Source organism: Gopherus flavomarginatus, chromosome 5, assembly GCF_025201925.1.
Source record: "Gopherus flavomarginatus isolate rGopFla2 chromosome 5, rGopFla2.mat.asm, whole genome shotgun sequence".
Lineage (NCBI taxonomy): Eukaryota > Metazoa > Chordata > Testudines > Testudinidae > Gopherus > Gopherus flavomarginatus.
Window position 1 is genome coordinate 24,955,449 of NC_066621.1, and position 26,165 is coordinate 24,981,613.

At 59.2% G+C, this 26,165-nt stretch overlaps 1 protein-coding gene across 4 annotated transcripts in view; it reads left to right on the top strand.

Moving 5' to 3' along the window:
- KIF21B (kinesin family member 21B) overlaps positions 1-26,165 on the top strand; it is a 98,522-nt gene that overhangs the window by 64,858 nt on the left and 7,499 nt on the right. For 2 of the 4 annotated variants that reach the window (XR_007774746.1, XM_050956071.1), the window contains exons 5-31: positions 1,294-1,428; positions 1,650-1,805; positions 2,222-2,337; positions 3,103-3,298; positions 5,535-5,724; positions 5,884-5,947; positions 6,843-7,064; positions 7,514-7,589; positions 8,281-8,380; positions 8,831-9,022; positions 10,011-10,210; positions 10,355-10,462; positions 11,716-11,784; positions 12,507-12,736; positions 13,022-13,169; positions 13,306-13,500; positions 15,573-15,674; positions 16,011-16,176; positions 16,642-16,702; positions 17,162-17,219; positions 17,947-18,152; positions 18,662-18,736; positions 19,475-19,588; positions 21,390-21,428; positions 23,514-23,650; positions 24,137-24,317; positions 25,135-25,299. Coding sequence is in view for 2 of the 4 variants with exons in the window: in XM_050956071.1 (XP_050812028.1) it covers positions 1,294-1,428; positions 1,650-1,805; positions 2,222-2,337; positions 3,103-3,298; positions 5,535-5,724; positions 5,884-5,947; positions 6,843-7,064; positions 7,514-7,589; positions 8,281-8,380; positions 8,831-9,022; positions 10,011-10,210; positions 10,355-10,462; positions 11,716-11,784; positions 12,507-12,736; positions 13,022-13,169; positions 13,306-13,500; positions 15,573-15,674; positions 16,011-16,176; positions 16,642-16,702; positions 17,162-17,219; positions 17,947-18,152; positions 18,662-18,736; positions 19,475-19,588; positions 21,390-21,428; positions 23,514-23,650; positions 24,137-24,317; positions 25,135-25,299 (3,701 nt within the window). In the remaining 2 variants the exon portion in view is untranslated. The remainder of the gene's footprint in view (positions 1-1,293; positions 1,429-1,649; positions 1,806-2,221; positions 2,338-3,102; positions 3,299-5,534; positions 5,725-5,883; positions 5,948-6,842; positions 7,065-7,513; positions 7,590-8,280; positions 8,381-8,830; positions 9,023-10,010; positions 10,211-10,354; positions 10,463-11,715; positions 11,785-12,506; positions 12,737-13,021; positions 13,170-13,305; positions 13,501-15,572; positions 15,675-16,010; positions 16,177-16,641; positions 16,703-17,161; positions 17,220-17,946; positions 18,153-18,661; positions 18,737-19,474; positions 19,589-21,389; positions 21,429-23,513; positions 23,651-24,136; positions 24,318-25,134; positions 25,300-26,165) is intronic. The other 2 variants (XR_007774747.1, XM_050956073.1) reach the window with 1 other exon arrangement.

Consider the following 26,165-nt stretch of genomic DNA (forward strand, 5'->3'; position numbering starts at 1 on the left):
CCCCACCCCCCCGCAACTGCTCTACTAGCCTCCCCTTCTCCGCCCCCTTTGCAGCAAGAGGGGAGCCCAGCTTGGACAGAGTTAACTCTCTCGTTGCCCCAGAGAGGAAGCGTTTTAAATCCACTCCCCACCCCTTTAATCTGTGTGCTTGGATCCTTCCTTCTCTCCAGGCCCCCGCTCCTGCCCTCTGTGCCATGTGGTGCAGGGCCTAGTGAGAGCGGTCCCGCTGGCATCCTCAGTGCCCACGTGCTCATTCCGTTACCCAAAGGCTGGTGTCTGGGCTCCATGCCCAGCCCTCCCATGCTCCCTTGGTACCTGTCTCCCATGGGAGCAGCGTCCTGGGGCGAAGGGGGGTGGGAATACAGCCTCCATCCTGTAGCTCCGGGGCAAGGGAATCTCTCGCCCAGCGGGTAGTACAAGCTGTTAGTTAACCAGGCATCGCTGCAGGAGGCTCTGGTCCCGGGGGAAATGAGTCAGGCCCAAAGGCGGGACTGTGAGCGTATGACACCGGGACGCATCTCTACCGCTGCGTCAAGCGGGTATCTTCTGGCAAAAGCACATGGAGGGGATTGGGCCTGGAGAAGCCCCTGCCCTGTGCATTGTGTCTGTGAGCAGGAATGTCTCCCAGCCGGCTGGGAATAGCAGAAACAACCCTCAGGACCTGGAGGTCAAAACCCTCCTCTCCTGCCTCCAGGCACTTTGTGTGCAGCAGAGAGCATGGGGGGCAGCATGGACCAGTGCTTAGGACTCTGGGCTGGGCCCTGGGAGAGCTGGGTTGTTACCCACCGGGCCACTTGCTGCGATGTAACCTTTGCAAGTCCCTTCTCTGCCAGCTGCGTGGGGCTGGGGTTCTCTCACTGCATTTGTACAGCACCTAGCACACCACGGCCTCAATCTGTAGAGTGTCACGTTACACGCCACAGCTGTGCATGGGTGGGTTCCCAGTCCCTGCTCTGAGCACACAGACCCCGAGTTAGCCTCCACCCTGGTCTCTTGCCTGGGGTTGGGCTTTCCTGGTAACTCGTGAGCGGGACTGTTCCAGGGTCTCCCTGTAGCACCTGCTCCCTTGTTCCCTGTGGCCATGGGAGACGCTCCCCAGCGCGGGGCCCTGGCACCCGGGCTGGGATGTTTCGGCAGGAGAGCCTGCATGCCATGCAGGGGCTCAGCTGCCCCCATCCCAGGGTGACTATGACACATTGACCTAGGGTGCCCTCCCCACTTTGGCATCCCCCCCCCGGCCCTCCCGCCAGGCTGGGGTGGAAATTTCTTTGAATCCTTTCCTTGTTGTTGCAGCTGATCCAGTGCCTGAAGCAGGGAGCTCTGTCCCGCACAACCGCCAGCACTCAGATGAATGTCCAGAGCTCCCGCTCCCACGCCATCTTCACCATCCACCTGTGCCAAATGAGAGTCTGTGCCCAGCCCGACCTGGTGAGACTGCCTGAGAGGGGCAAGGGAGTGCCCTTCGCCCCACAGCACAGCAAGCATGAGCCACTGTCAGGCTTGTTCCTACGACTCCCTGCCACGTGCTGGCTGTCAGCACAGCCGCAGTGGGATGCTCAAAGGGGGCGGGTTGGGAGCTATCATAGCAGATGGATAATGCCCCGTTCCCCTGAGGAAGGTGCTGACGCTGCGATGTGTCTGCTTGCCAGGTGACTGGCCTTCCAGAGGGATCCCAGGCCACCAGCGAGTATGAGACCCTCACCGCCAAGTTCCACTTCGTCGACCTGGCCGGCTCGGAGAGGCTGAAGCGGACAGGAGCTACGGGCGAGAGAGCCAAGGAGGGCATCTCCATCAACTGCGGCCTGGTAGGCTCTTAGCGGGCACAGGAGATGGGGACAGGCTGCAGTGGATATAAAGGGGCTGCCGGACACACAGACCTTGCCTGGCTCACTAGCTCCCAGACTGAGCTGCCATGGGTCATCACTAGGGGTTGCGCAGTGGACTTGATGGTGAGGGACCAGGCCACTAGCTGCGTTACCCAGCGCTGTCCCCAGTATGGGTAGATTCCTGGATCTAGGGGCTCGGGAATAACGTGGAGGCAGGAGAGGGGCAGCACATTGTCTGGCTGATATAGCTGCACTGGTTGGCTGTTAGCGCATCTGGTCCAGAGCCCGCCGCTCCCTGGAGAGAGGTGGCTCCAATCACCCTGAGCTTTGTATTCAGCGGGGAAGGGCCCTCCCCGGCACGGGGGAGAACTCAGTTCCTTCCATTTTGTTGGCAGCTGGCGTTGGGAAACGTCATAAGCGCCCTTGGAGACCAGAGCAAGAAAGCGGTGCACGTACCCTACCGAGACTCCAAACTGACCCGGCTCCTACAGGACTCCCTTGGGGGGAACAGGTAACAGGCACCCAGAGCCAGGACATGGGGTCACCTAGCGGGTGTCAGCTTCAGCTGAGTGTGCGTGACCCAGAATGGAAGAGCTGTGCCCTTGCTGGGGCTGCCGTCTGCATCCTGGGAGTGTCACATGCGGGAGGTGGGGGATTTCTGAGTAACAGGAGGGCTGGTCGGACTCGGGGATGGATCTGAAGTGCTGTGTGGGTTTCCTGGGGTGGCGTGTTGCCGAGGGTCTGGTGGCATCTCCATGGTGACTTTTTTCCAATATAATTGTCTTGGTCCTGGGCCCCAGACGCAATTAGGCAGCTTTCGCGGAATTAGCTCTTGCAAAATGCGTCTGAGCCCTTCGTGATCCGGGACTTGGCAGCCGAGTTCCCAGCACGGGATTGCTCTAATCCCTCCCCCCTTCCTGTCTCAGCGATGCCCTGAATGCCCTGCCGTGGGCTGCCCGGGGTCATGACTCCCTGAACACCACTTTGTAATGAGCAGAGGAGGCCACCCAGGGTTCTCTTTGCCAGCATGACGCAAGCTGCTGCCTGAGCCATGCTCCCAGCCTGTGCCGGCCCAGGGTGGAAGGGGCCTAAGGCAGGGCCCGGATGCTGATCACACCCTGGTTATAAAGTAAATAAAGGTCAAAGGGGTGTGTGGCTGGAGCTGCCAATGGGCACCCATGTGCCAGTGTTGGAATTGGCTGATCTGATGTGGCCCAGGTGCTGCGTTGTTTGATGGCAGCTCCGACTGATCCCGCTGGCTCTCCGTCCTCCCTAGCCAAACCATCATGATCGCCTGCATCAGCCCCTCTGACCGGGACTTCATGGAGACCTTGAACACGCTCAAGTATGCCAACCGGGCTCGCAACATCAAGAACAAGGTGGTGGTGAACCAGGACAAAACCAGCCAGCAGATCAGCGCCCTGCGGGCCGAGATCGCCCGCCTCCAGATGGAGCTCATGGAGTACAAGGCGGTAAGGGGCAGCTGAGCGGGCAAAGCCTTGCGGGTGTATGGCCAACTCGGGTCACTGGCGCAGATCGAACCCAGGACCTTCCACACCAGCCCCTGCCACTTGGGCTAACGGAGTAATTCTGCTATCTGGGTTTGTGGTAGACTGTTGTGGTTGCTGGGGCTGGCTGCAAGAGGGAGATCTACTTGCATATACAAAGCCTGAGTATGACCTGGACTCCTCGCCGTCATGGGTTCAAATCCCAGCTGCAGCAGCACAGCCTCGAATGGCGTGGGGAAAGTATTCCTGCCTCCCCTGCACAGATCTGGCCCCATGCTGTGTGTACAGCCTTGGCCAGCATCCTGCCCTCCTAGGTGCAGTGTATACTGTGGCACTGGGCTCCACCCCAGAGATGGCTGTGTTTCAGTGGCACTGTAGTTTGCTGGTAGGAGGCAAGGGACAATGGCGAGGTAGGCTGTTAAAGGGCTGTATATCATGTATGAACAGGGAAAAGGCTTCAGGGTATCTTCCGGAGTTGGGAAGGCACCTCCTGCTTTATATCCCTGTCCTGTGCGCCACATCAGACATTCTGCTTCATGCTGAGCTTGTCTGGACTGGTTTCCCATGAGCATCAGCCCTTAGGCAGCCAGAGGTTGCTATTGAGCTGAGTCATGCATCTCCCCAGCCTGAGAGGAAGGATGGCCCCATGGTCATGGCCCTGGCCTGGGACTTGAGAGCCCTGCATTCAAGTCCTTGCTCTGCCACCGACTCCCCATGTGACTTTGGGCAACTCCCTTAGCCGCTGGGCCTCAATCTCCATCTGCCCAATGGGGGTCAGAGCACTGCCCTGCCCCTGGAGGTGCATGAGGGTAAATGCATTAAACTGAGAGGTGCTCAGCTCCTACTGTCATGGGGCTCAGATCAGTACCTTACCAGGGTAAAAGGCACTTACAGCATGTCAGCTGCTCCGTTTCTGCCATCCCCTGAGCACGGCCTTCTCAAGGGCATGCCTGCCATTTTTTGAGTCTCCGCCTTTTCCCTGCTCCTCTTGCTGTGACCCATCTTTAAGGTGATCATATTTCCCAATGGGAAAACTGAACACCCTGTGGGACTGGCCTGAGCCCCTCTTCCTCCTTCCCTCCCCCCCTCACGGGGCTGGCTCGAGCCACTCGCCTGAGTCCCTCCCCCCCCACGTGGGGCTGGCCTGAGCCGCTCACCTGTGCAGAGAGTAGGCAGGGCTGAGGTGAGCAGCAGAGCACATTCTGGATAGGGCAACTGTATTTCCCAAAGTCTGGGGCTAGTGTCGCTGCTCACCTGAGCCCTGCTTGCCCCTCACTGGATCCCGGCCTCCCCCCACTGCGTGGGGCTGCTCCCCCCACGCTCCTCTGCACCCCACTTTCTTGACAAAAGTGAGTGTTTGTCCCATTTGCCCTTGGAGACAAATACCCACTTTTGCCAAAAAAGTCAGGACGCCTGAGACATGGCTTAAAAAAGGGACTTGTCCTAGCCAGAATGGGACATAGGATCACCCTACCCATCTTCCTCAGTGTGGTGTTGTCAGAGTCCCCGGGCGATGCTCTGGAACTGCTTCCCACAAAGCCAGTCAGGACTCTGGGGAGCCTCCTCTCCCTCGGAGCAGACTGTTTTCAGGGCAAGAAGCTCACACGTCTTCACCTCCTGGGTCTCTCCTTGAAGCATTTAGCATCCTCTGCCCCTCCATGCGCTTCCCACAGCGAGCCCGCCCTGGCGGGCTCCTGGGGAAGCCACAGGGTCCTGCACCCCCACTTCGCAGTCAGACGTGACTGTCAGCCAGCCAGTAAAGCAGAAGGTTTATTTAGACGACAGGAACACAGGTTTTACAGGCACAGATAACAGGATCCTCCCCAGTTAGGTCCATCTTGGGATCCCAGGAGCACCACAGCCCCCTTGGGGGGTCAGAGCCCTGTCCAAGCTTCCCTCCATTCCCCAGCCACCTCCTGAAACTTCTCTCACCCTCCAGCCTTTTGTCCAGCTTCCCGGGCAGAGGTGTCACCTGGCCTCTCCCCCTTCCTGGGTTCTCACACTACATGCTTATGTATTCTCTCTACAGCCAGTCTCCCATCCCCCAATACAGATCGTCCTTACTCAGCATTCACAGACCACAGTAAGAACAGTCCCAGTTTGTCACAGGTGCCATTGAGCATGTGGCTGGCTGGGTTCAGCCAGCGCTGACGAACGCTGCGGCTTTGCCTTCTCTGCATCTCCCCTTCTCTCCCCACAGGGCAAGCGCGTGATCGGGGAGGATGGTGCCGAGGGCTACAGTGACTTGTTCCAGGAGAACGCCATGCTCCAGAAGGAGAACGCCACCTTGCGCATGAGGGTGAAGGCCATGCAGGAGGCTATTGATGCCATCAACAGCCGGGTCACCCACCTGATGAGCCAGGAGGCCAATTTGATACTGGCCAAGGCAGGTAAGGATGGGCACCTCCGGAGGACATGTATGTGAGGTGGGGAGTACGGATCAGTGCCACGTAAATTACAGCCAGAGCTCAGGTCCAGGGGCAGCTGAGTGGCAACCCAGCTGCTAGGTGTTTCTGATCTAGTCCATGATCCTAATTCTGTCCCTCCAGGTGATGGCAACGAGGCCATCGGCGCCCTGATCCAGAACTACATCCGGGAGATCGAGGAGCTCAGGTGAGTGTGAGCTGTGTTCTCTCCTTCCGCCCATCTGGGGAGCCGCGTGTTGCGTGCAGCTTGAGAGGACCTGCAAAGCGGCAGCACAGGCTAGTGGGGCGGATGCTGACCTGGGGTTCTGGAGGCCCAGATTCCCTCTGGTTCTGCTGCTCTCTGGATGGGTGACTGGTGCCATGGGCACTGGGTTCAAATAGTAGGCCGGTATCACATCTCTGCCATGACCTTGGGTGACCTTGGGCAAGTCACTTCCCCTCTCTTTGGCCTGACATGACCATTTAGATTGTCAGCGCTTTGGGGCAGCGCCCGTCTCACAGGTGCATGCAGCACCCGGCACAACGGGGCCCTGATCCCATCTCTCTCAGTGCTGCTGAAATGTAAATAAAAACCCCACATTCGAGAGGGAAATGTCTCCATCCTGTAGGGTGTCGTGTCCGGCCCTCGTGCTCCCAAGCCTTCTCTGGAGCCTTGGCTGATCCAGACTTAAATACCTCCCAGGGGTATATTGAAATGCTGCTTGTAAGTGTGGGTTTCATGCTGGAGAAACTGACAGCCCTGGAGACAAGAATCCTCTCACTCGTTCTGGGCCAGATTGTCAGCTGGCGTAAAATGAGCCTTATCCCACTGTGGTCCGTGGAGCAATGCTGATTTACCCCCCTCCTGCTGAGATGGTTAATGGTGGCCATGCCAGCTTTCCTCCCCTGCAATGTCCTTCTGCAGCAGAGCCTTGAGCCCCTTTGACCAAGCTGAGCGAGGGCAGTTGGGGTTCCAGACACACACACTCCTGGTCACCCCTCCTTGGAGGTTGAGGAGGGAAGGGGTGTCTTTTCCCCTGGGGTGTTTGGACATCTGCCCAGGGTGGCTGAACTCGGTAACCAAAAGCCCCTCCGGTCCCCAGGACAAAGCTCTTGGAGAGCGAAGCCATGAATGAGTCACTCCGCCGGAGTCTGTCACGGGTCTCCTCCAGGCCCCCGTACTCCCTGGGCTTGTCTCCAGGCCCGAGCCTGGGGGCACTCAGCAGCCCCGTGGTCTCCATGGAGGCAGAGGCTTCTGAAGTCCTTCGGCGGGCCAAGCAGGACCTAGAGCGGCTGAAGAAGGAGACCAGGCAGCGGAGGAAGAGGTGATGGCCAACTCCCTTGCTGGGGGGCAGAGGGGGGCTGTTTGGGGTGCTCCCACTCCTGGCTCTTCATTATTATGGCAGGACCATAGTTATTGGGGTGCCCACTTCTCCCTTGGCTTCCAGCCCTGGCACCCTCCACCCCCATCAGCCCTTCTGGTCCAGACATCCTGCTCCCTCCTCCCCCATCCCTAGGAGAAGCCAAAGCCATACAGCAGAGAATCAGGACTCCTGGGTTCTTTTCTCCGCTCTGCCTCTGACGTGCCACATGACCTTGGGTGAGTCCCTTCCCCTCCTTGTGCCTCAGTCTCCTCATCTGGTAACACTGCCTGGCCCATCTCTCTGGAGGGCAGTGAAGCTGGGTTCCTGAAGGGCTCTGAGATGGAAGGGTGTTGGGAACTGTGTGCCAGGGCTCCCCTGTCACCGGGGCTCATTCCTTCTCTTCCTGGCAGCCCAGAGAAGGAGGCCTTTAAGAAGAGGCCAAAGCTGCAGCAGGAGAATGGGGAGGAGACGGACGAGAACGAGGAGGTGAGGGAGGCTTCCCCTGTGGAGTGCGGGGGTGGGAGCCCGATCACTAGCCAGAATGCCAACAGCCTTCTCTGTGCCTTGCCAGTGCTTAGGGCAGCTGTGTCTCGCCATGCCCCTGGGAGGTGGGACAAAGCCCAGCCTGTCCGTGGGGGACGCAGGAGCTCCAGGGGGCAGAGGCAGGGTCCATGACCACCCCCCATAGGGCAGCCAGTCTGCTGCTGTTTGGCCCCGCCTAGGTGTGGAGAATGGGGGCAGGGCATGGGCTGAGGATGGCGGGCAAGACAGTCCCTTCTGCCCCCTAGCAGTGCCCTGTGCCATCTGACACACTGGCAACAGCAGGGCAACTAGCCGCAGGCCTTTCTGCTCAGCTGGGCTTTGTCCCATGAACCGTGTCCCCTCTGCCCCAGCCGTCCCAGAGATTCTCATCAGGCCCTTCATTTTCAGCTGCCATTTCGGGAGGGGGAGTTCCCCAGACATGGCCCCCTCCCTTTGCACACAGGGATCAGCCCTGCCCCTGGCCCCGAGTCAAACGTCCTCTCTCCTGCCTCTGCCTGGCGCTGGTTTCCGAGGCAATCGCTTTAATTCACCCATGTATGGGGGTGGCGGATGGGGAGAGGCCTGAGCCCCTGGGACGATAGGAGAGGGGCTGAAGGCTCCTGATCTCTACCCTAACCCTGCGCTTGTTTCCCAGGAGGAGGAGGAGCGGGAGGAGAGTGGCTGTGAGGATGAGGACGAGGATTCGGGCAGCGAGGAGAGCCTGGTGGACTCAGACTCCGATGCGGAGGAGAAGGGTAACTCGGAGGGCACAGCATCCGGCTCGGGCTGGGGACATGTGCAGTGACTCAAGACTGTGCCCCTTTTGGGAAAGCGGCAGGGGGCTACAGTGGGCCTGTAGGGTGAGCTGGGCAGGTCTTGGCTGGAGGTGCCAGTCAGGTGCTGAGGTGGGCTGGCTCAGCTGGTGCTCAGTGGCACAGGCCTGGCTCCAAAGCTCTGCCCCTTCCTGCTCAGCCCCCGGCATTTGCTTCCGGGGTCCCTGGCTGGGCTAAGACGGCAGGAGCGAGATGCCATCCCCTCTGAGTCCTGCCTCGTCTGCCTCCTTTCCTCTGCAATACTAGAGTCCATAGGGGCCCTGTGAGCCAGGCACTGCCCCTCCTCTCTCCAGGCCTGCCCAGGGCTGCCTGGCTCTCTCCTCCTGACCTCCCTGGGGCTGCCTGGCTAACTGACTCTCCCCCTACCTCTAGTGGTGAATTTCCAGGCTGACCTGGCCGACCTGACCTGCGAGATCGAGATCAAGCAGAAGCTGATTGACGAGCTGGAGAATAGCCAGCGGCGCCTGCAGACGCTCAAGCACCAGTATGAGGAGAAGCTAATCCTGCTGCAGAACAAGATCCGTGACACCCAGCTGGAGAGGGACCGGGTGCTGCAGAACCTCAGTACGGGCAGTGCCCCCTCCATCCCCTGGCTTATCTCACCGCACGGGCCCTCTGAGCCAGCTCTGGCAGGGGAAACCTGAGGTTCTTCCAGTGCCCAATGAGGCCGAAACTGGCCACTGCCCCCTGCATTCCATGCCCCTCTTGCAGTCCCCGGCTTCCTAGCTCCTGGGATTGATCCCTCTCCATGGTCCCTGGCAGCTCAGCTGTGTGCCAGTTGTCCTGCCTCTTGATCAGGGCTGGGCCTGGTGACCCCATGACCTCCCAGCTGTGCAGCCCACTGGCTGTGGAGAGCCTGTGGGTGTAGGGCTGTGTAAAGTTCCTTCCCTCGGAGGAGTTCCAAGCTCTGACACGCGTTAATGAGCTCTGCCCCCTTGCAAGACAGGCCCAGGCAAAGAGGCAAAGCCACCTGGCATCTGTGACCAAGCTCCCAGCTGCTCCTGACTTCTTCCCAGTGCGGAAACTGTGGCTCCCCAATGCAGGAGCAGCAACTTAGCCTGCCCATGCGGAGAGCTCCATCTCCAGGGCTTTTCAGTCCTGGGCATCTTCCCCGAGGAGGGCAGCTGATGCTATAACTGAGACTTTAATGACTGAGACACCTGCTCCCAGCTGAGTCCCACCAAACTCATCTCAACAGCATCCCCCTCTGGTGTGAACAGCAGTGGCTGCCTGGAGGAGAACAATGTACACCCAGTCCCTGGAGCGGCACGGTCCCTGGCACTGGTCTGCTGCCAGGGTTATTGGTCTAAAATAGGCCCATGTTTCTGGCTTGCAGGCCATGACTGGTCCAGGCTACTCAGCCATTGAATGTCTCCTGAGCTGCTGGACCAGGCAGGCTTGTCCCTGGAGTCCAGGAATTTAATCTAGAATGCCCCCACTGAGGGTGCTTTCCCTGGGGGCCTGGTGGGTCCAGGGGGCAGCTGGGTGGAATGGAATGTGAGGGGCTCGGCCTAGCCGGGCATTCTGAGCGTCTCTGCGCCACCTCCTCCAGGCACTATGGAATGCTACACGGAGGAGAAGGCCAACAAGATCAAGGCGGACTATGAGAAGCGGCTGAAGGAGATGAATCGGGACCTGCAGAAGCTGCAGGCGGCCCAGAAGGAACATGCTCGCCTGCTCAAGAACCAGTCGCGCTATGAGCGGGAGCTCAAGAAGCTGCAGGCTGAGGTGGCAGAGATGAAGAAGGCGAAGGTACCTGGCTGGGCAGAGGAGGAGGGGGCTGGAGAGGCATGGCCCGCTTGTGCCAGCTCTTCACACTGGGGCAGGGGCAGTGGATGGGCACGGCCCCTTGTGCATGCTCCTTATGCTGGGTATGGGCTGTTGGGGGGCCCGCAGGTGGCACTGATGAAGCAGATGCGGGAGGAGCAACAGCGGAGGCGGCTGTTGGAGACCAAGCGGAACCGGGAGATCGCCCAGCTGAAGAAGGAGCAGCGCAGACAGGAGGTGAGAACCCAGTGCCTCGCCAGGGCTCTGCAGACAGGGCAGCTCTGGCTGGGGCCTGTGCCCCTCACTCGGCTCTGAGCTCCCACACCAGTTGGCATGGGTGCAGCATGGAGTGCGGGGTCTCCAAGGGGTCTGGGCCTTTCCTGGGAAATGCCCCAAGTCAGGCTCCTTGGGACCAGATAGGGAGGGTGCTGAAGGGCCCTCGCTGACGCATGATATGTCAGGTCCCCTCCCCTGTGCACAGGTGAGCAGTTACCTATGTGATCCAGCCTGCTCCCAGAGCCCCTGACGCAGGGTGGGGCGGGGACAGGGCAGGGCAGGGTTGAGACAGGAAGTGGGGCCATTAGGGATAGCAGGGGAGCCCTGCAAAGCCGAGCTGAGCCACGGGGATGGCTGAGCATGACGATGGGAAATCTGGAGCAAGCGCTGCACCAACAGAGGACCAGATTCCACTCTCTATTATGCTCGTTGTAAATCTGGAGTTACTGCATTGACATTAGCGGAGTTGTTCCAGATTTACACCGCTGCCACGGAGATGTGAATCCAGCTGTTGCCTGCATCAAGAACATTCCAAATTCAGCCCTGCTCAACAGTGTGCTAGAGCTCTTCTGGGTGCCTGGCCGCTGGGATCAGTGCCTGGCCTGGCCTCCAGGCTCGCTCCTCTCGAAGCCCTTGGGCCACTGGCCGGCCAAGGCCTGCAGGTTCTGTGTAGCCAGGAACAGGGCCCAGCAGCATAGAACAGTATAAAACCCTTCCTGGTTGGAGAGCTGTGTGCTGGGCGCCCTGGGCAGAAACCAGCCGCCTCACCATCTGTCTGGGGACTCCTCCCCCTGCTGAAAGCACAGCACGTCCCCTCCCCCAACCACGTGTCCATCTGTCTGTCCATTCTCTGAGATCAGCAGCTGGTGGAGTGGCAGGTTCCTCCTTCCCCAGGTCACAGGTGATTCCTTCCTCTTGCATTTCTAGTTGTTCCTCAGGGCAGGTACAAATGCCACAGTGCTGCCATCGCTTACAGCAGAATAAATCCTGATTAGCCCCAGTTGCTCCAGGTTTTACATCACTGCTGGTGAGATCAGAATCTGGCCGCACTGAGAACATCCCACATGCTGGTCTCAGGCAAGGGGATGGAGAAGCCCTGGGTCCTCTCCCCTTCCCCCATTCCTGTCATGGGTTCTACCCCAGACCCTGGGTTTCTCTTTAGCGGCTCACGCCCGTTCAGGACTCAACTGAGGCTCGGCTTCTCTCCCGTGCAGTTTCAGATCCGGGCGCTGGAGTCTCAGAAGCGGCAGCAGGAAATCGTGCTGCGAAGGAAAACCCAGGAGGTGCGTGTCAGCCCCTTGTGCCTGCATGGGTCTGGAGAGCCGCTCACCGGGCCATGACTGGGTGGGCGCTGAGGCCTGGCTCCTGGATTGGGCTGTGGGCAGGGCAGGGCCCTGGGGCTTCTCCAGATGGAATAGTCCCCTCCGCCATCCCAGTGGGTCGTGCTCCACCAGTGCTGGGTTGTTCCCAAGGTGCTGGCACTGGTTGGGGTGGTTTTCCCACAGAGCCTGGACGTTTTATAGCCAGAAGTAACCAGTCAGGAGATGACAGTGATTGCGGGGGAGGAAACGCCTGCCTCTGGGAGCAGCTGATCTTCTGAGGTCAGGAAGGAGGAATTCTCCGCATGCCATGTGGGACCATGCACAACAGGCTGTGTCCCCCTCCCCCATTCCTGGGGTTGGATCCTGGCCCTTCTCTGATCCAGCCTCCTCTGGGTCCTGGCAGCCAAGTCGGTCACTCATCCAGGCTGCCTCCTGCCCCAGCACCCATACAGCTCATGGGACGGTGCTTCGATCTCGTCTCGAGGCCCCAAACCCCTCCTGATGCATTGTGGGAAACTGCTATCCAAGGGTACTGGACCTACACCCAGCCCAGATAGGCTCAGTGCTCTTGAAAGGTGCTCAGCTGCTCCCAGACTTCCTTTGCCACCTGAGAAAGGTTGGAGTCGCTCTGCCACTGGGATGTTCCCTAGGAGGCCCAGCCCACAGGCACTGTTCTTACCCAGGTTTCTGCTCTGCGCCGCCTGGCCAAGCCCATGTCGGATCGGGTCTCTGGGAGGCTGAGTCAGAAGCCAGCCATGCTGGACTCGGGTGCGGAGGTGTCTGCCAGCACCACTTCCTCGGAACCGGAGTCCGGCTCCCGCTCGGTCTCCAGCATCGTGCGCCAGTGGAACCGGAAAATTGACCACTTCCTGGGAGACCCTTCGCCCTCCATAAATGGGGCTCGGCCCGTCAGGTCAGACCAACACTTAAAATGTGTCCCCCACGGCCTTGTTCCCTGCTTGGCCCTCAGGCCCTGGGCTCCTGGGTGTTAGCTGGGAGCAGAGTTCTGTGGGAACATGGGAAAGGATCACTCTATCATCATGGGCGACTTTGCCAGGTGCTTTGACATGTGGGACTCTCCACATTGGCTGAAGGCAGCCCCAATGTGTAAATGCCCCTCTGTCCTGAGCACTAGTGGGCGTGGTGGCCGAGCGCCCGCCCGGCGGCAGACCCCTGACCACGTCCCATCTCACTGCAGGAAGAAGTTCCCAAAGAAGGGGATGAGCCAGACCTTCAGCAAGGCGGCCCGGCTCAAGTGGCAGTCACTGGAGCGGCGCATCTTCGACGTCGTCATGCAGAGGATGACCATCGTCAACCTGGAGGCGGACATGGAGCGGCTGATCAAGGTGAAGTGTCGGGGGCAGTGGCCTGGTGGGCATGGGTGTTGGGTAGCCTGAGCATGACCGAGGGCCAGGAGTGCTGGGAGGCTGCTGGCACCTGGACAGCGCCGGCTGAGGTGTTTCCTTCCCAATTGCCCCCCAGAAACGCGAGGAGCTGGCGCTGCTGCAGGAGGCGCTGCTGGGGAAGAGGGGAAAGCTGCAGGCGGAGAGCCCGGAGGAGCAGAAGGGCCTGCAAGAGCTGAACGAGGAGATCGAGGTGCTGACAGCCAACATCGACTACATCAACGACAGCATCGCTGACTGCCAGGCCACCATCATGCAGCTGGAGGAGACCAAGGTGCTGGGGGAGGGGGCCTGCCGGAGCAGGTTTCAAGGGGGTCTGTGTATGGGGAGTTGGTCTCATGGGGGAGGAATGGGGGGAGATCACCCCAGGGCATTGTGTGCTGTAAGGGAAACAGGGTGCTCTGGGGGCTGGTTGATAGTTGGGGTGGGGGCCTGGCTGGACTATCCCTCTAGGCAGTTTAAGCATAAGGGGTGCAGGAGGCAGGTTTGGAGGGTCCTCATTGCTTTCTAAGCCCCAACCTCTGGGCTGAAACGTTCTGTTGTCAGTCACACAGGGAGTCAGGGCTGAGCTGGCTCCCTGCTCTTAGCCCCCAGAGCTCACCCCTCCCTACAGAAACTTCACAGAGCAGCTGTTGCAGTCTGGCTGCTTTCTATGCTTGTGTTTGCTGATGACAGCTGTACAAGGCCCAGTTCAGCAGGTGCCTGAGCACTTGAGGAGCAGGTGTGATAGGCTACCATAGGCCCGTAGACCCAAGCCAGGCTAACGGACATGGCTGTGGCTTGGCTTGGATCAGCGGAGGCCATGAATCAGCCCTCTTCAGCTGCACGGTCTGCACGGCCGGGGCCAGGATTTAGGAAGGCCCTCACATGTTGGTCCGTCAGGGTCTCCATCAGTGCTGGAAGGTTTATTTGTGGAAGGGACGGCTGCGGAGAGTATGATGTCCACCGCCAGTTGCTAGGCCCAACAGCCCTGATGGGAGTCCTGCACATGCTGGAGTCAGTGGAAGGCCTGTCCATACCATGGGACAAACGTACCCATGGTGTACCCAGCGCTGCGGGCAAGGCGTGGTCTAGCCGCGCTCAATCCTGTCTGTGTGCATAGAAAAATCCATGTCAGCACCAGGCCCCAGCCTGGGTCGCTGCCAAGCTCCAAACATGCTTAGAACATGGGCTTTCTCCATTCCCTGCTTATACGGCAACACAGCCTCCTGTGAGAAACTGCCTCAACAAAGCCCAGTTCCACAGTGGCGTTCCTGTAGCCTAGACTGAAGCTGAAAGCTGTTGTCAAACATTGAGTCTCTTTTCTGATGTCAAATTTTTGTAAAGGGGGGTGGGATTTTGACCAAAAAGGAAACTTTTTTTTTTGTTTCATCAAAAAGCCATTTTTAATCAAATATTTCCACAGAGAAACAATAGCCCTAACAATGTGGCCTTTCTCCCTGGCACCTGTAGGGTGTCTGTGCTGCAAGGAAAACCTCACAGCACAAATCTCAGAGCCTGGATCCATTGCCTGGGGCTCACAGGGCTACGGGGCTAAAAAGAAGAGTGTAAACATTCGCACAAGGGCTGGAGCCTGGGCTCTGTAACCTGGCCGGTGGAGGGTCTTGGAGCCCATGAGCGGGAATGTCTACATTGCTACTTTTAGCCCCGAAGCGCAAGCCCGAATCCTTCGGCCTGAGGCTCGCTGCTGTGGGTTTTACTTTGCTGTGTGGACACACCATTAATGACATGAGGGGTCTGACCCAGGTTAGCACAGTGTAGCTCTCTGCTCCCCTCCTAGCGTCTGGAGGACGTAAACAGGTTTATTAGTATATGTCTACACTTAATCTGCTAAGCTGGAAGGCTTAGGTGTAGACGCCCCCCGTCGCAGTAGGTAATCCACCTCCCAAGGAGGGGGCTGTTTAGTTCGGTCGGCAGAGCTACACTGAGGGAGGCAGGATTTTCACACCCTGGAGAGAGACAGCTATGCTGGTGTAAGTTCCCAGTGTAAACCTGCCCTTGGTCTGCTCTGATCACCTGGCTAGCGAGCAGCTCCTGCTGTCCAGGCAGTAGAAGCTCCTCTTTTTTAGATCCACAGGTGTGTGGTTCAGTCCCCTTAGATGGCCCAATCAGGGGCCTGGTTCCAGACACGCATCCAGTGCAAGTGCTCATGCACAGTATTGGCGTGCAAGTTGTTTTCCCCGCCGCCTGCTCGCAGAGCGCCTGTGTCCCTGCCGGCATCAGCCAGTCAAGGGAACCCCCCCAGTTACATGGCGCTGGTGTCTCTGCTGGCCCTCTGCTTTCTGCCCTTCACCGCCCCCAGCGCCGTTCTAATTCCCCTCCCTCGGGGTCTCTCCTGCGCTGTAGGAGGAGCTGGACTCCACCGACACCTCTGTGGTGATCAGCTCCTGCTCCTTGGCCGAGGCGCGCCTCCTGCTGGACAACTTCCTCAAGGCATCCATCGATAAGGTCAGGCAAGGGGCCTTCCAGTGGGGGTGCAGCTCTGGGGGTGGGTCGCAGAGCATGGGATCCCAGGAGGCCCCCTGTTGGGATGGGATCGCAATCGTTGCAGGTCAGGTTTGGAGCCATGGCTATTTGGCTGGGCCTGGGGCATCCTTTGTGCGTGGGTGAGGGAGACTGTGAGAGCCTGGCCTGTGTGCTGCTGGACCCAGGGAGGGGAATGGATTACAAGCAGCAGCTGAGTGAGGCTGGTGTGGAACCTGCAGCTGTGCCCAGGGACAGGGATTGAAGCCAGGAGCTGATTCCCCATCCCACCCACTGTCCCATCCTGCTCCCACCAAACAGGGACTGCAAGTGGCTCAGAAAGAAGCCCAGATCCGCCTGCTGGAAGGGCGCCTGAGACAAACGGATGTGACTGGCTCCTCCCAGAACCACGTGATCCTGGATGCCCTGCGGGAGAAAGCGGAGTCCCACCCCGAGCTGCAGGCGCTCATCCACAATGTGCAGCAAGGTGAGTGCTGGGCTCTTCCCTCCTGGGGACCTCCATGGGTACTGAGCACTGGCTGGCAAGGGAGCAGGCAGCACTGATGTGGGGCCTGGGGCTGGCAGCAGCTGGGAAGGCTCGGGGTATTTCTCTGCCCCTACAGATGGCATGTCTGCCCATTGGGACAGATGGAGCCCACCCCAGGGCTCTTGGCATTGCTCTGATCCTGTGAGCAAGAGTGATGGGCCCGCTTCTTCCAGATGTTTTAGCCCACGTGGTTACAGCCTGTCCAGCCGTGAGGATGCACTAATAGTGCTTTGGTGGCATAGAGTTAATGATACGATAGCAGTGATCTGGGGAGTCCCAAGGACCTAAAGGGCCACACGCTGATCAGCGACCGCCTGCTGGCTGACTGTGATCGGACTGGCCCAGTATGGTGCTCTCCCACCCTCTGTCGCTTTGACACACTCTTGTTGGCTGTTCCTTGTGCAGAGAACGGTTATGCCAGCACGGACGAGGAGATCTCGGAGTTCAGCTTGGCCTCGGAGGGGAGGTGAGCACACCAGGGAGCATGCAGTGTCCCAGCCTTGTGCATCCGCGAGCGGCAAGATCTATGGAGGGAGGGGGGCGCATCTCTGTGGCACTCATTGGCAAGATAGACCCGTTAGAGCTTGGCAGCTAAATTCTCCAGGTTCTGTCTGCACTGAGCATGCTCCAGCCCCTCAGAGCTTCTACGTGTGACTCGACAGTGCACACGCTACCCACACGCGATGACTGGCCGTGCTCAAACCCAGGCATGCAGGGGCTGTACAGAACTGTCCCAGCAATCGTTCCTCTTGAGGGCCAGGGGCAAGATGGAGCTGGGAGGGGAGAGGCCCCTGAAAGAGACTGAGGGATGGGGCTGTACCTCGGGGAATGGGAGGAGGAACCATAGCCAGGCTGGTGATAGGGCATTATGGGGTGGGAGTGAAGCCTTAAGGGGGTCGGCTGTTTAACCCTTTGTTCCCTACAGCTTCTCCCAGTCTTTCACCATGAAGGGCTCAGCCAGCCAGGATGACTTCAAGTTCAAGGTCAGTTCCTGACTGCAGGCAAGGCCGTTTAACGTAGTCCAGATGGCTGTGGCTGGATGTGGGTGTGGGGTCCTCAGTCCATTTTACCCCCTCTCCCATTGTGCTCACAGCTGGGTGGTGGCCCCTAGCGAGGGTCTTCTCCATGAGTGGAATGCCTTGAGGAGCTGGGTCTGGAACTGAAATAGTCCAGGGTCTGGTCTCCTGGTGACATCCATGCCTGGTGTGTTACTTCGACCCCATAAATGGCTCCTTGAGTTGTAGAGCCTACTTTAAACCCTCAAATGCCACATCATTGGGCAGTACTGGTCTTCCCTGAATCCAAGCAAGGTGCCCTGGTGCTATCTAGCCCTCTTCTGGGAGCAAATAAAACCCATGTGATACCCTGGTGCTGTGCGCCCTTCCCAGCGGCTAATTGACTGGACCAGTCCCTCCATGTGCCAAATCCTCCTGGGAGGGCTGCTCCGGCACTCTGGGCCATACACGTTCCAGCCTGGCTCGGGGGGTACTCCCTGTTGCCCTCATTAATAAGCTCATGAAAGGTTAATGCTGGCAACCGGGGTCCAATTGAAAGGTTTCCCTAGATCTGCCACTGCTGAGTGCTTGGCCCCAGAGGCTTCTTGGAACTGAATGGCCAAGGGGTGCCAGCGTCTCGGACTCATTCCGCGTGCTACCTTCGGGCAGTGAACTCCTCTCCTTTCAGCCCTCCCCTCCCTGTGTCCCACCATAGGGGGAACCCAAGCTGTCAGGCCAGATGAAGGCTGTGTCGGCTGAGTGCCTGGGACCCACACTGGACATCTCCACCAAGAACATCACCAAGTCCTTGGTATCCCTCATGGAGATCAAGGAAGACGGGATTGGCTTTTCCATCCGGGATTCCTACTACAAGGATAAGGTCTCCCGCACCATCAGCCTGCCCACCCGCGGCAGCACCTTGTAAGCCCTGGCGAGCGTGGGCCCCACATGCTTACAGGCCCTTGAGGGGGCAAGGTGGGCTGGGCCATCATATATTCTGCCCTTGGAGTCTTGAGTCTGGGCTCCTTTTGGTCGACCCAGCCTGTCCCAGCATGCAGCATGCAGGCAGTTTGTGGACACTGGATTGCCAGTGTCCACAAACTGCCTGTCGGGGGGATGGGGCATTGGGAAGGAGACTGGACGCCCAAGAGCCCTCCTATCTAAGGCACGGAGCTGCCTTGTCCGGCAGAGTCTCGATGATGAAGCCAACAGGATCTGCGCTCACAGCGCAAACCCTTAGCTGGGGCCACTGGCCTGGCCTTGGGTCCTGCCGGGGCCTGATCCAGCCTGCCAGGCCCCTGGCTCGGGAGGTGGATCTGCGCGCTGCCCCAGAGCTCTCGGCTCGTTTGCTCTCGGATAGGCCTGTTCGGTGCTGAAGGGCCCTGGCCCCAAGAAGGGGCGATTGCTGATCTGGTCTTGCTCTGTTCCAGCCCTAGGCAGTCTCGTGGCTCGGACACCTCGCCTCTGACCCGGAGGAAATCCTATGACCGGGGGCAGCCTGCCAGGTGAGTGGGGAGAGGCTGGAGAGCATGTGGGCCTAGCTCCCCATCGGGGACTGGCCTGTGCACTCAGCTGTGCCCAGGCACGGCGCTGGGTGCTGGATCCAGCTGTTGGAAGGGATCTCGGGAGGTCATCTAGTCCAACCCCCTGCTCAAAGCAGGACCAATTCCCAACTAAATCATCCCAGCCAGGGCTTCATCAAGCTGGGCCTTAAAAACACGTAAGGAAGGGGATTCCACCACCTCCCTAGGGAACGCCTTTCAGTGCTTCACCACCCTCTTAGTGAAATGGTTTTTCCTCATATCCAACCTAGACCTTCCCCACTGCAACTTGAGACCATTGCTTCTTATACTGTCATGTGCCAAGCTCCAGCCTCTTTGGAACCCCCCTGCAGGTAGTTGAAAGCAGCTATCAAATCCCTCCTCACTCTTCTCTACTGCAGACTAAACAACCCCAGTTCCCTCAGCCTCTCCTCATAAGTCATATGCCCCATAAGCTCTCCATTCATTTTTGTTGCCCTCCACTGGACTCTCTTCAATTTATCTACATCCTTTCTGTAGTGGGGGGCCCAAAACTGGATGCAGTTCTCCAGATGTGACCTCAGTGCCGAATAGAGGGGAATAATCACTTCACCGTAGGCTAGCTCTGCAGGCCTCCCTGTGCTGAGTGGAGGTCTGGGGCAGGGGGTAGGTCCGCAGACCAAGCTTGTGATCCTGGGTCTCTTTCTCAACACCCCGGCTCAGGACTTCAGATGTTGGCTTCACGCCTCCCTCATCCCCTCCCACCAGGCCGCGCAATGACCGCAACGTCTTCTCCCGCCTCACCAGCAACCAGAGCCAGGGCTCCGCGCTGGACAAGTAAGAGCCTCGTGGGGCAAGGAACGGGTGGGGGGTGAATCTCCAAGGAGCCCAGCTCCAAGAGCAGTGAATGGCAGATGGTGAGTCCCATGGCTGCCCCAGGGTACCATCCCCGCTCTGCCTTGGGCCCGGCAGTCCCAGGCTCCTGCCGGGCTTGTGACGCAACCAGGGCAAAGGCAGAGAGCTGCGATACCGGTGCAGTAGAACTTCACATGGGGCAGCATCTACCTGGGCAGGGTCCTATGCCAGGCCTGTCTATAACCCCATTGATATGGGCGGGGGGCTCTTTGGCCCCCCTCTACTGGCTGGACCTTGGCTTGGGGCTGCCCCTGAGCTGCCAAGCCTGGGCCTTTAGCTCAGGCAGAAGCAGCTGCTGTTGAGAGCCTGGGGTGGCAGGTGCCCTCCCTGTAGATGATCCAGCTGGAGGCTCGTCGTTACGTTGCACTGCTAGAGCCCTCAGAATAGGCCTGAAGCGGTGCCCTGGCCTTTAGTACTGTGCGCGCATATGTGGCGTTGCCTGGTCCCCCGCTGGGCCCGTGGGGATCCCCTGGGGGGCTGGATCTGTCACAGGCCCCACTAGTGGCCCTGGGCTCTTCAGCTCCTGCTGATAGCTCTGGAGGGCCCTGGTTCAGGCCCCAGTATGTTGGCCAAGATGGCGGCTGTCATGCTGGCTGCCTGCAGAGGGGAATTTCACCCCCGGGGACGCTGCTGGGTGGATTTGGCTGCAGTTATAAAATGGGTGAGGTGGGCCCAGGGGGCTGTTAGCTGAGGACACTGAGCCACCGTCCTGTCCCCAGCGAAGTGTGGGGCTCATCGGCGCTGGGCTTGGCAGGGGACCCCAGGCAGTGGGGAGGCCATTTCCCAGCTGGCCCCACCCCTGGTTCTGTGGGGCACTGGCTGTGCCATCGCACCTGTACCTTCTGGGCCCTGGTTTCTCTCCTGCTGTGCTCTGTGGGGAGAGCCGGGTGCTCGCAGGTCCCGGTCCCCCTCAGGAGGTGACATGGCTGCTCGGGGTGGGGTGAGCTTTCCTGGTGCTAGGGGCCTGTAGGTGCTCTAATTGCTCCTGGTGCCAGGGGCTGTGACCCTTTGGAGGTGGAGTGGGGGTGCTCTCCAGGGGCAGCCTGTGGTTTCTGTGAGGAACGAGTCCACCTTAGGACTGCCTTTGACACACGGGCCAGCCCTTGCGTGGGTACAAATTGGCCTAGCTGCGGCTTTGATTTACAGCCCCCGAGGGCCTGGCCCTAAGAGAGCTGGTAGCTAACCACCTCCCATCTGCCTCCCTGCAGAATCCCAGTTTGGAGGTGACGTTCTAACTGGGGGCTGCTGCCTGCAGCTCAGGAACAGCCCCTGTCCCCATCCCGCCTGCTAGCAGACCTCACGATAGCGCAGAGCCAGACTGTGTCAGAACACCCCAGCCATACCCCAAAACCAGAAGTGCTGAACCTGTGGGGCTAGGTTGGATGGCTGGTGGCAGTGATGGGACTGGGAGGGGGGACCATGGGAAGATTGGATGCAGGAATCCCCAGGCGAGGCCCTGGGCCTGCACTGTACTGGTCAGACTGGGTGATTGTAACAGTCCCTTCTGGCTGAATGACTCCAGTCCAGCCTGAAAGATCCTGTGTCCGAGCCACGTGTCCCCTCCTGCTCCTCTGCCCCTTTCCTCTCTGGTTTTCTGTGTCCGCTTCTCCCTCTCTACCCCGCTAGCTTGGATGCAATAACAACGCTCCACTCCCTGACTCCGCTGCTGCCTCTCTTATCCAGGATTTTTTCTCCCATAATCCTGCTAATTTTCTGTCCCTAGGTCTGACGACAGCGATTCCTCTGTCTCGGAGGTGCTGAGGTACATACAACTTTCTATTGATTAGAACTCTCCTGCTTCTTGCATTTCCCTCCCCCTGCCCTGCATGCTGAATCCATGCTGGCCAAACTCTGCGCCTTGCTTCTTTGCTAAATCTATTGGGACTCTGTCCTGGTGCTGCTCTTGCTCGCTGTGTGTCCCTCTTTCCTTCTCTCTGCTTCCCCGCATGGCTCTGGCATGCCGTATACAGCTGTGGAAGTCCCTTTCTGCCTCTGGTCTCCAGTGCCTTAAGGTGTGAGCCATCGTCTTGAAATGCAGTGCTGGGTGTTTAAGCAGATAGTGTACGGTGCTTTCACTGGATGGGGCAGCTGCATGCTCTATTCTGCCTCGAGGGCAGGGCAGGGCGGGTAGTGATGATATCTTGCGCTGTGTCTGGCCTAGCTGCAAGAGGCAGGGCAGGCCAGCTGTTGGAGCCGGTGGATGCTTGGAGGGTCCAGGCTATGATGCTTTGTCCTCTTCTCTTGCATCTTCCATTCAGACATTTCAAAGCACTTGACAAACATGGCTTCAGCCTCCCAGCACCCATGGCGAGGCTGGTCAGGATTGTTATCCCAGTCTTGTGTCTCGGTTTCCCCATCTTCAAAGAGTAAACACCTGGGCTGCAGCCTCATGGCACCGAGGATCCTGTGGCTGCTGCTGAGGCTTGTGCAGCCTCCCACATATATTAGCCTTGGGGTTGTTCTAACTCACTGCAACCTCCCAAGGGGCTGCTTGCCGGACGTGCCACAGCCCAGAGTTCCCCTAATGGGGTGTGCTAAGGCCTGGCCTGGGTTTGCAACAAGAGCCACATAGAACCAATTATGCTAGCCCAAGGCAGTGTCTGTGCCAGGACAACTCTCCCTCTCCCATGCCCTGCACATCAGAAGGGCCAGGCTGGCAGAGGAGCATCTCCCCACTGGCCTTTGGGTGCCTATTTGAGACACCATGGGCCTGACTCTGACACCCTGAGCACCATCAGCTGGAGTAGTGGGTGCTCAGCACCCCTCGAAAAATCCATTCCAACCATGCCACAAATGTGCCATGTGACCCTAGGCTAGCCCTTTCCCCTCCCCGTGCCTCAGTGTCATAGAATCATAGATTATTAGGGTTGGAAGGGACCTCAAGAGATCATCTAGTCCAACCCCCTGCTCAAAGCAGGACCAATCCCCAAATGGCCCCCTTAAGGATTGAACTCACAGGAGGGGAGGTGCTTAAAGATCCTGGCTGGGAAGCCGCATTGGGGATATTGACCCTCTCCATGATGGGCTCATTCCTCAGGGATGTCGATTCTCATGTGCTTGGTGCTCTGGAACCTCCACTCACAGCCCCGTTGGCTGTTGCTGGGGCAAAGCCTAGAACTGGTTTGAGACATGATTGTCTCCTGGCCGGGGAGCCTGGACTCCTGGGTTCTCTCCCTGTTCTGGGGGGGTTGAGAACTCCTGGGATCTGTTCCCAGCTCTTCCACTGATCCGCCAAGTGACCTTTTAAAAATCCCTTCCCCATCTGCCAAACGAGTGGGTCAGGGCTGGGAAATCAGAGTGGGTCAGATGGAGAGAGGGCGCTTCCCCCTGCTGGCCACAGGGTGGTGCCCTTATGCCCCACACAGCACGACTGGAGCAGGGCCCCAGTTTATTCAAGCCTGGAGCTTCTGGGGTTTGGGTCTGGAGGCAGCCTGCCCTTGCCAGTCTCTGATTCCACAGGGGATGAGGCAGCACGTGCCATGCAGCAGCCTGGACTCCGTTTGGTTCGGGATCTTGCCTGGATGGGGCACAGGGGCCACCCACAGCTCTCACTGGGGGGCACGGTACTCTGTGCCGGCAGCGAGATGGCCAGTGTGTGAAGCTAGTTTCCTTTCCAAGCCCTGCCCCCAGCCAAGGCAGGGTCTGCATGAGTCCCTGAGACCTTAGCATCCCCCAGGAGGGGCTTTCTGGGGAGCAGGCTGCCCCGCAGCCTCTGTCTATGGTTTGGTTTGCTTTGCTCTGGAGCCCCACTAGCAGGCCCTGGCAGCCTCGCGGGGCAGGATCTGGCTTCGTTCTGGGTCACCCAGCCAGTGCCCCCCTGCTGACACCTTCCTCTCTCTCACGGAAGGGGCCTCATTAACCCTGTGGGCGGTGCCAGGAGCGCCCGGACAGCCCCACTGCAGTGCATCTCCGTGGCGGAGGGACACTCCAAGCCCGTTCTCTGCGTGGACGCCACCGATGAGCTGCTCTTCTCCGGATCCAAAGGTGCGCGCCTCGGGGGCGGGCTGGCCACTGAGCTCTGGGTGTGATCGCTGGGGAGTGAGCCTGTTACCCCAGGGAGTGGCTGAGCCGCCCCGAACTGTGGGGACAGGCCATGAGCCTCCTGCTTGGATGGCACTGGCCTGCCTGAGAGCCCCAAACACCACAACGGGTGCAGTTCTGGATTCCCCCCAGCAGAGTCATGCTGCATGAGTCATTAGGCTGAACAGCTGTGTGGTGACATCCGTGAAGCGAGCTGTTGGGTCCCTAGTGGCTGGATGTTCACCTCACACCTGACACTAATAGACCCTCCCTCTATCAGCAGTTCCAGGATGCCAGGGGCTGGATGGGCCACAAGGACTGAGCTCCCCTCTCACCCCAGGACTCCTTGGAGCAGGGGGAGGCAGTGTGTGTGGGGGAGGAACTGGGGGGTTCCTCTGCTGAGGACAGGAAGGGCTCCACGGTCTCATGTGCTCTTGCCCCCTCCCACAGACCGGAGCTGCAAAATGTGGAACCTGGTGACGGGCCAGGAAATCGCCTCGCTGAAGGGCCACCCCAACAATGTGGTGTCCATCAAGTACTGCTACCACTCAGGGTTGGTCTTCACTGTCTCCACATCCTACATCAAGGTGTGGGACATCCGGGACTCGGCCAAGTGCGTCCGCACCCTCACGTAGGTACCTGGTGCTCTGAGGATGCCCTGTGGGCCTGGCCAAGCTCGACGCACTGCCCTGCCAGCGTCCTGCACTCAGGGCAGCATTGCAGAGGCCAGGCGGCCGGGCTGGAATGAGTCTAGGAATGCTGCAATGCTGGTCACTCTAGGCTGGCCTGGCTCACGGAGGCTCCGTGGCTTGGTGCTCTGCTCTCAGGGCAGTTGCTCCTCTTGTCTGTTTCAGGGGGCACCCTGCACCCTACTACCCATGATTGATTTGATCAGGGATGGGTAGTGACCCATCTGCAGCTGCCAGCACCGTTTCCAGACCTCAGCGAATCAGCCCCTCTCTCTGGTGCCCAGCCACAGACTGAGAGGCCTCTTTGCCTGAAGTCCCTCCCCAGGCCTAAAATCTGACTGGTGGGAAGATGCCTGGGCTGCCTGTCATCATCAACTCCAGGCCAGGGGTTGGGTTTGTGTCACTCTGCCCTGGGCATGGAGCGGCACGCCTGCTGGTATGGGTCTGGCTGGTTGCTCAGCAAGGCACCTCCCTTGGGGACGTCTCCGAAAGTTGCTGCCTGGGTCACCCTTGCTGTGCCTTTGCTCTTGGCTTGAGGGGACGTGGGGCTGAGAGGGGGTCTCATCCTGGCACCACTGGCACTGCATGTGGCCAGGAAGTGGTGTTGCTTCACCCTCTAGATGGCTGAGGACAGATGCTCTCTAGCCTTCTAATCAGTCCACAATGGGCTAGATCTTCCATTCCACACAATGTAAATCCTCCCCCACCCTCTGAGGGTCTCTGCCGTGAGGCTCACCTGTTTCTGTCTCTTTGGCTTAGCTCTTCGGGTCAGGTGATCTCCGGGGACGCCTGTGCTGGGACCACGACCCGCACCATCGCCAGCGTGCAAGGCGAGCACCAGATCAACCAGATCGCGCTCAACCCTGCCGGCACCATGCTCTACACTGCCGCCGGGAACTCCGTCCGCATCTGGGAGCTCAACAGGTCCGGGCGGGGCTAGCTTGGGCCCCCAGGGGAGGGAGATGGGTGCTGCATAGGCAGAGGGAGCAGCTGGGCTGGGCAGGGGCTGGAAGCTCTGTTATTGAGGCAGGGGCGGATTTGGACTGGCACCGGGGGAAGCTGCACTCAAACCTCAGCATGGAGCAGCTTAGCCTGTTTGCTCTGGGGCTTTGCACTACATCTGCCCCAGCAGCTGCTGATCACGCCCAAGGGTGGCTGAAAGCAGGACCTGGTGCTCCTCTCCCAGCTGCAGCCCTTAGGGCAGGGCTGGGGAACCTTTTTTCTGGCACTGGCCATTGACCCACAGAAAAAATCAATCACGGGCCACTCACCTGCTGGGGCAGGGGCGGGGAGGCTTGGGGCTTCCCCTGCAACAGATGGTGGGAGAGGAGGTGACGCAGTACGGAGTGGAGTGGATTGACCTGGGAATGTTGTTTGGTTTTACTGGGACTCTGCATGGGGGGTGGGTGAGCAGGGGATGACTTTAGGTGAGGGACAGTATGTGAGCCAGGAAGGGAGGGTGAGGCGAGTCAACATCTTTGCCCAGGAAACTGGGCAAAGGGAGAGGGGGAGAGAAGGAAGGGGAGAGAGCCTGCTGGAGGGGTTTTTGGTTTCAGTTTTGGGCTGGCTGGGAAGAGGCAGGGAACCTGAAGTCAGAGGGGCCTGGCAAGGGGCGTCCTGGTTGTGCTTACAAGCCCTGCTTGGGACTGTGTTCTTGTCGTCTAATAAACCTTCTGTTTTACTGGCTGGCTGAGAGTCCTGGTGAATCGCAGGCAGTGGGGGTGCAGGGCCCTGACTCCCCCACGCTCTGTAACAGAGGGTGCCACGGGCCAGATGGAAATTAAGCAACG